Here is a 14,843-nt window from a genome sequence, read left to right on the forward strand (position 1 = left end):
AAAAGTATGATGGAATGACAGACAGAAATACCCATATTTTTATATATATAGATTTATTTATTAAAGGTAAATTGAGGAAATCGGCTATTTCTGGCAATTCATTTAAGTGTGTATCAAACTGGTAGCCCTTCGCATTAATCAGTACCCAAGAAGTAGGTCTTGGTTTCAAAAAGGTTGCTGACCCCTGCTCTACATAAACTTCACATCCAGCCCTCAATTCTAAGTTGTTGTTTTTTTGTTTGCTTTCCGCCCTTTTTGTCAAAGAAAACAATGTGTTTTTATGGCAAACACACAACTTATGCAAAATCTTCAACAAAAAAAATATTTGTCAAAGTGTAATATTTGATGTGAAGTAATGGGAGCCCTGGATAGGTCAATACTTCATAAAAACATTAATTTTGATTCAATATTATTGTGGAGAGGCGGAGCCAACGGGCTGACGGAAAGGAGGCGGAGGATGCGGCGTAGCGGAGAGGCGGGGCTTGCTGGGAGCGACGCCGCCACAATCTAAATCAGGTGCGTGGCACACACACCAGCACGCAATTAATTATTCTCCTCCTGCTGTATAAAAGGGGAGAAGGAGGAGATATCGGGGAAGGAGTTGGAGAGCCTGCAAGAGCAGATGAAGAGCAATTAAGAGCGAGCCAGAGAGGAGGACGACAACGGCGGCTGCAAGAGCGGACCTTGAGCGATCAGTGGAAAGGAGCAGCTGCAAAGCGATCTGGCCTACACTAAAGACAAGCTTTATTTAAAAAAATAAAAGAGTCATACCTGCTCAAAAGCATGTCCTTCCTGGGTGGTCCACTGAACCCGAGCGACGACAGCAAGCAACTCTCCCAATTAGGTTTTGAACAATGACAGTTTTGATGAAAAAAAAAAACAGCTTTGGTTTATTAGTCAACTTAGCAACTTTCTCTAAATGACATTTCACCTGTAAGCTTCTTTATTCCATTTTTGTTTATTTAAATAGTATTAATAGAATGTGCCATGAGCCTTTAAAACATGGCCTCTGGGCCACACTTTTGACACCACTACTATAGCTCATAAAAAATTGAATCTGATAAGTCTATCATCCATCTTCTTCCACTTATCCGAGGTCGGGTCGCGGGGGCTGCAGCCCAAGCAGAGAAGCCCAGACTTTGGGCTCCCCAGCCACTTGGTCCAGCTTTTCCCGGGGGATCCTGAGGCGTTCCCAGGCCAGCCGGGAGACATAGTCTTCCCAACGTGTCCTGGGTCTTCCCCTTGGCCTTCTACAGGTGGGACGTGCCCTAAACACCTCCCTAGGGAGGCATTCGGGTGGCATCCCGACCAGATGCCCGAACCACCTCATCTGGCCCCTCTCCAGATGAGGAGCAGCGGCTTTATTTTGAGTTCCTCCTGGATGGTTCCTGGATGAGGAAACTCATTTCGGCCGTTTGTACCCGTGATCTTGTCCTGTTGGTCATAACCCAAAGCTCATGACCATAGGTGAGGATGGGAACGTAGATGGACCGGTAAATTGAGAGCTTTGCCTTCCGGCTTCACCACAACGGATCAATACAGCGTCCACATTACTGAAGACGCCGCACCGATCCTCCTGTTGACCTCACGATCCACTCTTCCCTCACTCGTGAACAAGACTCCGAGGTACTTGAACTCCTCCACTTGGGGCAGGGTCTCCTCCCCAACCCGGAGATGGCGCTCTACCCTTTTCCGGGCGAGAACCATGGACTGGGACTTGGAGGTGTTGACTCTCATTCCATTCGCTTCACACTCGGCTGCGAACCGATCCAGTGAGAGCTGAAGATCCTGGCTAGATGAAGCCGTCAGGACCACATCATTTTTTTTTTTTTTGTTTGTTTTTTTTTTCCCAAGATGGCGCTGCTGTAGTGGCTGCTATAGGCAGGAGCTCTGTGCTCTTGTATCATCCTTTTGTGTTTCCCTCTTGTTTTCATGTCTTATTATATTTTTTTGCATTTTGGTCCCTTGTCCCACAGTCCCTTTGGGACTGTGTGACAAGGGGTGGCACTTTCGTGACCTCTGTGTTGCTTTTTTTGGTGGACTTTTGGATCTGCCTCCCGGGAGCCTTTTGGCCATGGAGACCAGCTGCTGGGTGTCTGCGACACCAGAGTCTGTTTGGAGGGACTGGAGGAGATGCGGATGAGGGGGACAGAGCTGCGGAGCTAGCACTGAGCTACTGGGACGGAGAGGCTTCGCGGTGTCTTGGCTGGGTGAGCAGGTGTCGGACACCTCAGTCACCTTGGACGTATCCTCGCTCATCCATGCGGACTGGACACTGGCCGAGAGTGGAGTCGGCTGTCTTGGTTGCTTTGTTGGGTCTGCTCCTGTCTCTGGCCATGCTCCCTCCTCCCCAGCGGACGATGGCGTGGAACACCGCAGAGGCCACCACAGTGGATATGTTTCTTTTACTTTTTATTCATAGCTGTATGTAGAAGTGTCTGGTTGTATCTGCTGCTTTAATGTCTTTAATGTCCTTTGTGTTCTTTGATGTTTGATGTTTCCCTCTTACACACTTGTAAGAGGGATGTGTACTATGGCTATGAGTTGTTCTTTTCCCTTGGCCTCAGTCTGCACCCCCACTCCAGGGCCTAGGCTAAGACCGATTTTTTATTTTATTTTAATCTTCTATTTCCCCCCCCCCCCCCCCCCCCGTTTACCTGTATCTCATCTTTTTTGTAAGGGGCGCTGGAAGCCGGCAGAACCGTCAGCGATCCTGTTCTGTCTCCCTGTAATGTTTGTCTGATCTTGAATGGGATCGTGCTGAAAATTGTAATTTTCCTGAAGGAACTCTCCTGACGGAATAAATAAAGTACTATCTAATCTAATCTAATCTAAAAAAGCAGAGACCCAATCCTGCAACCGGATCCCCTTAACGCCCTGACTGTGCCTAGAAATTCTGTCCATAAAAGTTCTGAACAGAATGGGTGACAAAGGGCAGCCTTGGCGGGGTCCAACCCTCACTGGAAACGGGTCCGACTTACTCCCGGCGATGCGGACCAAGCTCTGACACTGATCATACAGGGAGCGGACCGCCACAATCAGACAGTCCGATACCCCATACTCTCTGAGCACTCCCCACACGGTCCAATGCCTTCTCCAAGTCCACAAAGCACATGTAGACTGGTTGGGTGTTTAAACTCCCATGCACACTCAAGGACCCTGCCCAGAGTACAGAGCTGGTCCACATTTCCAGGACCAGGACGAAAACCACACTGTTCCTCCTGAATCCCAGGTCGGACTATCCGGCATAGCCTCCTCTCCAGTACACCTGAATAGACCTTACCGGGAAGGCTTATATATTATAATTATTATTTATTTATTTAATTTTTTCCTATTACATACATGTAAATATAATATTACATCTATAATTATTTTTAAATACTTTTTTATTTAATTTTTTAAAGTGACCCAAAAAATCAATTTACATTCGAATCGAGATTTTTATTCATCACCATTCTAAATTGATAAATAACTTTTAAAAATCAATAAGAAAAATATATGTTTTTTTTAATGTATTTGTTATGTTTTTTTAAGATCTAAGTTTTAGAAGGACCAAAGGAACGTAACTCACCTGCAACCTGTGCTGAAAAAGTTTTATTATAATTGTTATACCAAATATTTGATTGCAAGAACTGCTTTGAATCAAGAGTCGTGTTGAATCTGGAATTCATTTTGAATCGAATCATCACCTATGGAAATCGGAACCAATATTTTTGTGCCGAAAGATTCACTTTCCTAATATACAGTGTATGTGTGCAAAAATATAAAACTTTTAATTTCTTTAAAAAAAAAAAAAAAAAAAAAAGTATCAATAAAAAAGTATGTCACAAAATGAGAATAAACTGCGGATAAAAGTCAGCAGCATAATCGGAGCAAAACTTTGAAGTGAATTATATTTACAAACCACGTTTCCATATGAGTTGGGAAATTGTGTTAGATGTAAATATAAACAGAATACAATTATTTGGAAATCATTTTCAACCCATATTCAGCTGAATATGCTACAAAGACAACATATTTGATGTTCTAACTCATAAACGTTTTTTTTTTGCAAATAATAATTAACTTTAGAATTTGATGCCAGCAACACGGGACAAAGAAGTTGGGAAAAGGTGGCAATAAATACTGATAAAGTTGAGGAATGCTCATCAAACACTTATTTGGAACATCCCACAGGTGTGCAGGCTAATTGGGAACAGGTGGGTGCCATGAGTGGGTATAAAAACAGCTTCCATAAAATGCTGAGTAATTCACAAACAAGGATGGGGTGAGGGTCACCACTTTGTAAGCAAATTGTCGAACAGTTTTAGAACAACTTTTCTCAACGAGCTATTGCAAGGAATTTAGGGATTTTACCATTTACGGTCCGTAAAATCATCAAAGGTTCAGAGAATTTGGAGAAAATACTGCAAGTAAGCGATGATATTACGGACGGTTGATCCCTCAGGCGGTACTGCATCAAAATCCGACATCAGTGTGTAAAGGATATCACCACATGGACTCAGGAACACTTCATAAAACCACTGTCAGTAACTACAGTTGGTCTCTACATCTGTAAGTGCAAGTTAAAAATCTACTATGCAAAGCAAAACTTATTTATCAACAATATCCAGAAATGCTGCTGGCTTGGCTGGGCCCGAGCTCATCTAAGATGGACTGATGCAAAGTGGAAAGGTGTTCTGTGGTCTGACAAGTCCACATTTCATATTGTATTTAGAAACAGAGGACGTGGTGTCCTCCAGAACAAAGAGGAAAATAACCATCTGGATTGTCATAGGCGCAAAGTTAAAAAGCCAGCATCTGTGATGGTATGGGGGTGTATTAGTGCCCAAGGGATGGGTAACTTACACATCTGTGAAGGCACCATTAATGCTGAAAGGCACATACAGGTTTTGGAGCAACATATGTTATCATCCAAGCAACGTTATCATGGACGCCCCTGCTCATTTCAGCAAGACAAGTGTTACAACAGTGAAGCTTCGTAAAAAAAGAGTGTGGGTACTTTCCTGGCCCGCCTGCAGTCCAGACGTGTCTCCCATCGAAAATGTGTGCCGCAATTTGAAGCGTAAAATACGACAGCGGAGACCCCGGACTGTTGAAGGACTGAAGCTCTACATAAAACAAGAATGGGAAAGAATTCCACTTTCAAAGCTTCAACAATTAGTTTCCTCAGTTCCCAAACGTATATTGAGTGTTGTTAAAAGAAAAGGTGATGTAACACAGTGGTGAACATGCCCTTTCCCAATTACTTTGGCACGTGTGGCAGGCATGAAATTCTAAGTTAATTATTATTTGCAAAACAAAAATAAAGTTTGAGTTTGAACATCAAATATGTTGTCTTTGTAGTGCATTCAACTGAATATGGGTTGAAAATGATTTACAAATCATTGTATTCTGTTTATATTTACATTTAACACAATTTCCCAACTCATATGGAAACGGGGTTTGTACTTAGCCCTTTTCTCCAGTGACTCAAAGCGCTTTACATAGTGAAAGTCAATATGTAAGTTCCTTTTAAAGCAGTGTGGGTGGCCCTAGGACCAGGTGCCTCAGGATGGCGAAAGCGGGAATCGAACCTAGAACCCTCAATTTGATGGCACAGCCGCTCTACCAACCCAGCTATACCGCTCCAAGCTATTGAAGACACAGAGTACACCCCGGCATGATAGCGTACAACATGGGTCCTTCATACGGTGGTGGCGACCCGGACAGGCGGCGGCGGCACAAAAGAGGGCGGGGCCACTGAAAGACTGGACGGCGTCTGTAAAGCAGCGCAAGCAACAGCTGCTGATTGGAGTGCGGCCAGAGGGGCAACGTGACGACCTCACCAACCTGATGCAACCTGTTGTAGGCCGGGGGAGACGGCGCTTGCGTCTGTGGGGTCACCACCTGTTGGCGACACCGAGATACGACGTTAAGAAAAGAGCTCGCTGTGAAAATAACGGGAGACTTCCCTCTGACCTTCTCTGCTGCTCGGGACACGGGATATCTGGTCTGGCGACCTGCGGAGAACACAGATAGTCCTAAATGTCCACACTGTGGCGTTCCGGCGTGTGATCTTACTTTGGATCCCGCTCCAGCGGACCAGGAAGTAGACGAGCCCGCACGCCAGAAGCAGGAAGAGGATGCTGCAGGGAATCCCAGCGGCGATGCCGGCGATGGCTGCGCCGCTCAGACCTTCGCCTGCCGACCCACAGACCTCATTTCAGTATCGTTATTGACATCCTTGTGCGTACAGAGCTGCTTGCATAACGTGTGACCCAAAGCAGCCTCAGCAATGTAACTAGGGAACTCCTAAACTGAATAAATAGAGGAGCGCATGGGCTGTTCCTCAGAGCGTAGGGTGAGACTGTAACTGAGTGTTCAGCTTCATGCCTTCTCCTCATGAGCAAAATTGAACTCGGTCTCTGCCTGATTCCTTGCTTCTTGTTCTGTTTAAAATATAGTTTGGTGCTTAAACCTGACAAGTATCGTTATTGACATCCTAGGACAGTATCGCCCTGACATTTCAAATATATTCTCAAGAGACAACAATACAACCCTGGATATACTTAGAGTAGCCAATGTACAGCTTGTATTGATTCGCGAGCTAGTGACGAGCGGATCGATACTGAAATATCGATACCACCAATACCAGACCTTTATGCTCTAATATCAATTCTCAAATATTGATACTTTTAATACTTTAGTTCAGGGGTGTCTAAACTTTTTCCACCAAAGTCCAAAGACTGCAAAGTGAAAGTATGCGGGGGCCATATTGATATTGTTCCAACTTTTTGGTGACTACGTATATTACTAATTTATATTTAGATTGTTTCAACTTGTTCTCGTTACACAGTGATTTTTTTGGGCTATTTCTCCTTACATTTTTACTGTTTTTCTTCCGCATATGAGAAGAGAAAAAAATAATAATAGGAATGTGTAACTACATAACCTAGTGTGTCAAACATTCTACCTGTAAGAAAATAATCTTTATTTAACAGTCCTCCTTTTTGCTGTTATTTTTCAAATTAATTCATAAGTCAGTTCATTAAAACATAAAATAATACTGAGTAAACATTGTTTTTATTTGAAGTAGAGATATTTTTCTTTTTGACAGCTGGTAACATTTTTCTAATTATTTTATAAGATTGTATTATTTTATATTTTAATTAACAAACAGACGGATTAAACTTTGTTTATATTTTAAGTGGATTTCATTTTTATTTTGAGAGTTTGTACATTTTTTTCAATTACTTCGTAAGTTAGTATTTTTTTTTTAATAATTCAAAGTAACCCAACTTGGTTCATATTTTTTGTATATCTTATATTTATTTGAGAGCTTATAATATTTTAGTTCAGGGGTGTGTGAACCTTTTCCACCAAAAGCCACACTGTCAGTGTTAGTTTGTGGCGAACCCCAAAATGCAGAGTTGGAGGCAGGCATTGAGTACGAAAACATGATTTAATAAAACAGACAAAAACCGAACAAAAGGGTAAAAACAAAAAGCGCGCACGAGACGGATAACAAACTAAAAGAGCTAACATGGGAGCTAGCAGGAAACAGAAGTCGTTAGTATGAAAACAATACGGAAGCAAGGAACAAAAGACAGTAAATTACAAACAGCTACCGAAATATAGCTTACCGCTACGCTGCAATGACAAGACACGACACGACACGACGGGAGCGAAAATAATCCAGCACTGGCTGGACGACAAAGCAGGTAAAAATAGGATTGGGCTGATTGACACCAGGTGTGGCCAGGTGCCAATCAGCCACAGATGAAGGGAAACAGCGCTCAGAGAGAAAGACAGGAAACAGACAAAATAAGAGCACTGATAAGAAATCCTACACACACAGAGTAAAAAACTAAAACACAAACAAACTGTCAGGGACAAGCCTGACACACATACTGAAAAGTTCAAATATGCGGGAGCCATTTTGATAACTTTTTATATATATATATATAAATATTGTGCCAACTATTCATTAAAAGTATAAGGTGACAACGTATATCACTCATTTTTAGTTGGAACATTTCAACTTGTCATTACATCCCGTTTTTTTGGGGCTATTTCTTTTTAAAAATTTTTTACAGTTGTTTTTTTTTCCCCCTACATATAAGAATAGACTAAAAATAATAATACGATTGTGTAACTGCATTACCTGCTTTTATGAAAATATTAATGTTCATTTAACAGTGTTCCTTTTTGTTGCTGTAATTATTCAAATGTATTCACAAGTCAGTTAATTAAAACATAAAATGATACTGTGTAAATATTGTTTTTATTTAAAGTATAATTTATCTTTATCTTAATAGCTTGTAATATTTTTCAATTAATTTATACGAGAGTATTATGTTATGTTTTAATTAACAAACAAACTGACTACATTTTTTAACGTTGAGAGTTTGTAATATTTTTTTTAATCAATTCATAAGTTAGTATTATGTTCTAATTAACAAAGTAACTAAACTTTGTTTTTATATTTTAAGTTGACTTTATTTTGAGATATTTTAATATTTTAGATCAGGGGTGTGTAAACTCTTTCCGTCAAGGGCCGCGTACATTTGATATTTGTTTATCTTTTAAATAATGTTTTAAAAAAAACACATATCATATATTTAAAGACAATATTTTGTGTTAAAAGTGACTTAATTTTTCACTTGTAGATGGAGCCAAATGTGTCGAGCGCTTGAGTCAGTGGTTTTGTTTCGGACTTGCAGGCAAAAAGCAGGGTGCAGCTTTGTTGCGGAAGCAGAGACCTCCACCTCACTTCTCAGCGATTTATCCTTTTTATCCCCCTTTTGACAAGTTGTCCCCCTGTTGCTAACTCATTATGAGTGCCAAAAAGACACCAAACCAGTATGGAAAACAGATGGGAATCGCTGAGAAATTAAAAAAAAAAAAAATACTATTTACTAGGAAGATATCAAAAGTATGGAAGAATCATGGAAGCCGGGTTTGTACCAGAGCAAGTTTTAATTGTGATGAGACTGGATTTTATGGAAAAAAAATTGCCAAAGCAGATTTACCTCACAACAAAAAAAGGACACACACGCAGACACGCCCCCCTGTGTTGGTGTAATTTACTAGTTAAACTGTATATCATTGTTACAGATAAGGATTTTAGTGATGTCTGGCCGTTTGTGAGGTTGCCATAGTGACTCCTGTGTGCGTGCGCGGCGCGTATTGGCAGAGCAGTGCACACAGCACAGTTCAGCTTACCATTGTTGTTTTGGCTTGTTGATAAAGAAACAGTTTATCCATCAACTCCTGGTTATGTTTGTTTGCTATTGAGAACTGCAGAGCACTTTATTTCATCTTCAACGTGTACAATTGTACTTTTGTCGAGGCTGCGACCAATTACAATAGATTTTATTGCCATTATTACAGTGAGCAGGTTCAAAGAACAATTATTCATATCTGCATGGTTTCTTTAGGAGAAATGTGCTTCACTATACACACTTTTCTATTTACCAACCCTGTTCAAGAAGCTGTTAAAGGCCTACTGAAAGCCACTACTACCCACCACGCAGTCTGATAGTTTATATATCAATGATGAAATATTAACATTGCAACACATGCCAATACGGCCTTTTTAGTTTACTAAATCGCAATTTTAAATTTCGCGCGGAAGTATCAAGCTAAAACATCGCGTGTGTGTGACATCACGCATTGTAGAGGACATTTTGTTCCAGCACCGTTCCCAGCTATGAGTCGTCTGTTTTCACCGCATAATTCCACAGTATTCTGGACATCTGTGTTGCTGAATCTTTTGCAATTTGTTCAATGAACAATGGAGACGTCAAAGAAGAAAGCTGTAGGTGGGAAGCGGTGTATTGCGGTCGCCTTTAGCAACACAAACACAGCCGGTGTTTCATTGTTTACATTCCCGAAAGATGACGGTGAAGCTTTACTATGGAACAGAGCGGTCAAGCGAACACGGTTGGATTGGACCACACACACAAAGTACAGTGTGTTATGCAGCGAGCATTTCGAAAGATCGTGTTTCGAAGAGGGTCCCTTGCGAAGGGCAGAGATGGGCATCGCCATCACCCGTCGACAGGTGCTGAAGAAGTGAAGTGAATTATATTTATATAGCGCTTTTCTCAAGTGACTCAAAGCGCTTTTACATAGTGACACCCAATATCTAAGTTACATTTAAACCAGTGTGGGTGGCACTGGGAGCAGGTGGGTAAAGTGTCTTGCCCAAGGACACAACGGCAGTAACTAGGATGGCACAAGCGGGAATCGAACCTGCAACCCTCAAGTTGCTGACACGGCCACTCTACCAACCGAGCTAGGCCGAAGAAAGGTGCGGGGCCGACCTTCATGTTGTACGGGTACGACCATATAAACTCACTAAAACACTAGTAACACAATAAGCAAATAAGGGATTTTCCAGAATTATCGTAGTAAATTTGTCTAATAACATCTGAATCACTCCCAATGTATAGTCTTTTATTTATTTATTTTTTTCTAGTCCTTCACTCTCACTTTCCTCATCCATGAATCTTTCATCCTCGCTCAAATTAATGGGGAAATCGTCGCTTTCTCGGTCCGAATTGCTCTCGCTGCTGGTGGCCATGATTGTAAACAATGTTCAGATGTGAGGAGCTCCACAACCCGTGACGTCACGCGCACATCGTCTGCTACTTCCGGTACAAGCAAGGCTTTTTTATCAGCAACCAAAAATTGCGAACTTTATGGTCGATGTTCTCTACTAAATCCTTTCAGCAAAAATATGGCCTTTAATGGCCTACTGAAATTAGATTTTCTTATTCAAACGGGGATAGCAGGTCCATTCTATGTGTCATACTTGATCATTTTGCGATATTGCCATATTTTTGCTTAAAGGATTTAGTAGAGAACATCCACGATAAAGTTCGCAACTTTTGGTGCTGATAAAAAAGCCTTGCCTGTACCGGAAGTAGCAGACGATGTGCGCGTGACGTCACCGGTGTAAAGGCTCCTCACATCCGAACATTGTGTATAATGTGAGCCACCAGCAGTGAGAGCAATTCGGACCGAGAAAGCGACAATTTCCCCATTAATTTGAGCGAGGATGAAAGATTCGTGGAAGAGGAAAGTTAGAGTGAAGCTCTAACAAAAAAAAAAAAAAAAAAAAAGATAAAGGCGATGGCTCCAGGCCGCGGCAGTGGGAGCGTTTCAGATGTAATTAGACACATTTACTAGGATAATTCTGGAAAATCCCTTATCTGCTTATTGTGTTAACAATATTTTTGTGAGATTATTAAGTCATACCTGAAAGTCGGATGGCTGCGGTGAACGCAGTGTCTCTGAGAGAAGCCGGGGAGCCAAGATCACAGCTGCCTTTTTGAGCTGCAGGATGAGGTCGCGTAATCCGCTCAAGTCTCCGGTAAGAGCCGACTTAATATCACAATTTTCCCATCCAAAAACTTGCTGGTTGACGTAGAGAAACCTGTTCGCTTGACCGCTCTGTGTTAAAGCTTCACAACAAACAAAGAAACACCGGCTGTGTTTCGGTGCTAAAGGCAGCTGCAATCCAACGCTTTCCACCAACAGCATTCTTCTTTGACGTCTCCATTATTAATTGAACAAATTGCAAAACATTCAGCAACACAGATATCCAAAATACTGTGTAATTAAGCGATGAAAAGAGACGACTTTTAGCCGTAAGTGGTGCTGGGCTAAAATGTCCCCTCCAACCAATAATGTCACAAGCACACGTCATCATGCGTGTCATCATTCCGCGACGTTTTCAACAGGAAACTTAGCGGGAAATTCTAAATTGCAATTTAGTAAACTAAACCGGCCGTATTGGCATGTGTTGCAATGTTAACATTTCATCATTGATATATAAACTATCAGACTGCGTGGTGGGTAGTAGTGGCTTTCAGTAGGCCTTTAAGTTTGTCCATCACTGCCATGTCTCTGTAGCTGTGATGGACTTGTTTAGTCACTAGGGGGCGACAGAAACCACATAATTGTCATTCATATCAGGCTTACAAACTTGCTGTATTTCACGCCCAGTATATTGTTTATTTTAATACATGATTTATTTTATATCATGTATGTGTGTGTGTATATATAATGTTGCACGTTATCAAGTATCATTTGTATTGTTTTTTTCCCCCGTTTTGTCTATTTGTTTAGACCACATGCACATTGAAGCTGGAAACCATTATTCATATTTACATATTTTCTTCTGGAGAAGGTTGCTTGACTATACAAGCTTGTAAATTTACGAACCCTGTTCAAGAACCTACTAAGTTCTTTAATCATTGCACATGTTACGGCAGAGGTCGGGAACCTTTTTTTAACCAAGAGAGAGCCATGAAAGCCAAATATTTTAAAATGTATTTCCGTGAGAGCCATATAATATTTTTGAACACTGAATCCAACTAAATACGTGCATTTTAAGTAAGACCAACATTTTTTAGAGTATAACAAGTCTCTCGTTCTTTTTAATAACATTGTCATTCTGAAGCTAACCAATAATAAATAAAATTCTTCTTACCATTAATGCCACTTCTTGAACAGGTGCGGTAGAAAACGGATGGGTGGATTAAAATGCATGAAAAGCTTTTATATTTGGAAAGTTATTTTTAACACCGTGATTACCAGTGGAATCAAAGCTGCAAGCAGCGATGGACAGGACATCTTGGGCTGCTGCCCCCGCGACCCAAGCCCAGATAAGCGGTAGAAGATGGATGACTGGATTATTACACAGAGAAAAAGTTGTATACACATGTGTTATACATCAGTCTCATTGTAATAACAGTTGTAAAGTGGATTGGGACGGCTTTTGTGCCGCCATATTGAGACTCTAATGCATTGTGAATGGAATGCAGCTGTTGTACTGAAGTGGGAATAGCAAACTTCCTGTTGATTTTAGTTTGGGGTGGTCAGTGTATGAAATATAGGTCTTAGTGAGACCTACAATAAGATTTTTGTTTCATGTATGTATGACAGTCCAACAGTAAGTTAGAGGCTGATTTGTCTGAGCAAGAAGCCGCCATTTAGTGACAGAAGTAGGACAACACCAACAACGCACCGGTTCTTTGCGGGCTCAAAAAATCCAAACCGGGGTAGTAATTAAAACTCTTTCATGAACTTTAAATCAGAAGGGTTCAATCTCTCTTCTGTGTTTTTTGAAGCTGAAACAACAAACGGCATCAGAGGAGACAGCAAAACATTTTTAGCCAAAGTTTGTATTGAATTGGGAATAGCAAACTTCCTGTTGATTTTAGCCGGGGGGTGTCAGTGTATGAAATATAGGTCTAACTGAGACCTACATAGTGTTTTTTGTTTCATGTTTCTACGACATTCCTACTGGCCTAAAGTAAAAAGTGCACGTGTCGTGCTGCGGTTCATTGGAGTGAAACATGAATTCCGACATGCTCCGTAACAAATTGGCTGAGTTTTCGCGTACCTGGACCAATCCTGTGGGGCGCTGTTGGGGGACCCTCTGACATCAAAGCTCTGGGGACGACCCGGAAGCGATACGTGGATTTGGGATCCAGCTCCAGAATATCGGCGCTTCTGGCGGAGCCAGGTTTGGAAAAGATGGTGCGGTATGTGTCCGGGCTGCGCTTACGATTCGCACCGGGGAGGTCCGGTCCGCTCATTTGGATGTCGAAACCTGCAAGTTGTGATGTTTGTTAACAGTGGTGTCAACACATTACTGTGTTGTTTTAGTGAGGGTTTTTTTACAGTGGTGTCAACACATTGTGTTGTTTTAGTGATGTTTGTTTACAGTGGTGTCAACACAATACTGTGTTGTTTAAGTGATGTTTGTTTACAGGGGTTTCAACACATTACTGTGTTGTTTTAGTGATGTTTGTTTACAGTGGTGTCAACACAATACTTTGTGGTTTTAGTGATGTTGGTTTACAGTAGTGTCAACACATTACTGTGTTGTTTTAGTGGTGTTTGTTTACAGTGGTGTCAACACAATACTGTGTTTTAGTGGTGTTTGTTTACAGTGGTGTCTACACAATACTGTGTTGTTTTAGTGATGTTTGTTTACAGTGGTGTCTACAAAATACTGTGTTGTTTTAGTGATGTTTGTTAACAGTGGTGTCAACACAATACTGTGTGGTTTTAGTGATGTTTGTTTACAGTGGTGTCAACACAATACTGTGTTTTAGTGATTTTTGTTAACAGTGGTGTCAACACAATACTGTGTTGTTTTAGTGATGTTTGTTTACAGTGGTGTCAACACAATACTGTGTTGTTTTAGTGATGTTTGTTAACAGTGGTGTCAACACAATACTGTGTGGTTTTAGTGATGTTTGTTAACAGTGGTGTCAACACAATACTGTGTGGTTTTAATGATGTTTGTTTACAGTGGTGTCAACACAATACTGTGTTGTTTTAGTGATGTTTGTTTACAGTGCTGCCAACACATCACTCTGTTGTTTAATGATGTTTGTTTACAGTGGTGTCAACATATTACTGTGTTGTTTTAGTAATGTTTGTTTACAGTGGTGTCAACACAATAATGTGTTGTTTTAGTAATGTTTGTTAATAGTGGTGTCAACACAATACTGTGTTGTTTTAGTGATGTTTGTTTATAGTTGTGTCAACACATTACTGTGTTGTTCAATGATGTTTGTTTACAGTGGTGTCAACACGATCCTGGGTTGCGAAGGGGTGGAGTGTTTCCGGTAAATTTCTAGAAACTTTCCGGAAATTTACCATGGGAAGTTAAGCTCGGGAAGTTTGGAAATATTGACAATTTTTTGATAATTCAAAGTTGGACATGGGAACTAATGGGAATATATGGGAATGAAAGGGAATATATGGGAATGAATGGGGAATTCTAATAATGATATATTATTGGGCTTTTGTCTATATGCTGCTGCATCTTTCTG

The 14,843-nt window shown here is 41.0% G+C and overlaps 1 protein-coding gene across 1 annotated transcript in view; it reads right to left on the reverse strand.

Annotated features, from left to right (window-relative positions):
• Positions 1 to 3,579: 3,579 nt before the first annotated feature.
• Positions 3,580 to 14,843, reverse strand: part of vsig10l (V-set and immunoglobulin domain containing 10 like) — a 30,946-nt gene continuing 19,682 nt past the window's right edge. Inside the window, exons 8-12 of the mRNA XM_061915142.1 lie at positions 13,400 to 13,609; positions 6,064 to 6,183; positions 5,962 to 6,002; positions 5,833 to 5,889; positions 3,580 to 5,761 (exon numbers count right to left, since the gene is read on the reverse strand). Of these exons, the coding sequence (XP_061771126.1) occupies positions 5,687 to 5,761; positions 5,833 to 5,889; positions 5,962 to 6,002; positions 6,064 to 6,183; positions 13,400 to 13,609 (503 nt within the window). The 3' untranslated portion in view covers positions 3,580 to 5,686. The remainder of the gene's footprint in view (positions 5,762 to 5,832; positions 5,890 to 5,961; positions 6,003 to 6,063; positions 6,184 to 13,399; positions 13,610 to 14,843) is intronic.

Source organism: Nerophis ophidion, linkage group LG11, assembly GCF_033978795.1.
Source record: "Nerophis ophidion isolate RoL-2023_Sa linkage group LG11, RoL_Noph_v1.0, whole genome shotgun sequence".
NCBI classification, from domain to species: domain Eukaryota; kingdom Metazoa; phylum Chordata; class Actinopteri; order Syngnathiformes; family Syngnathidae; genus Nerophis; species Nerophis ophidion.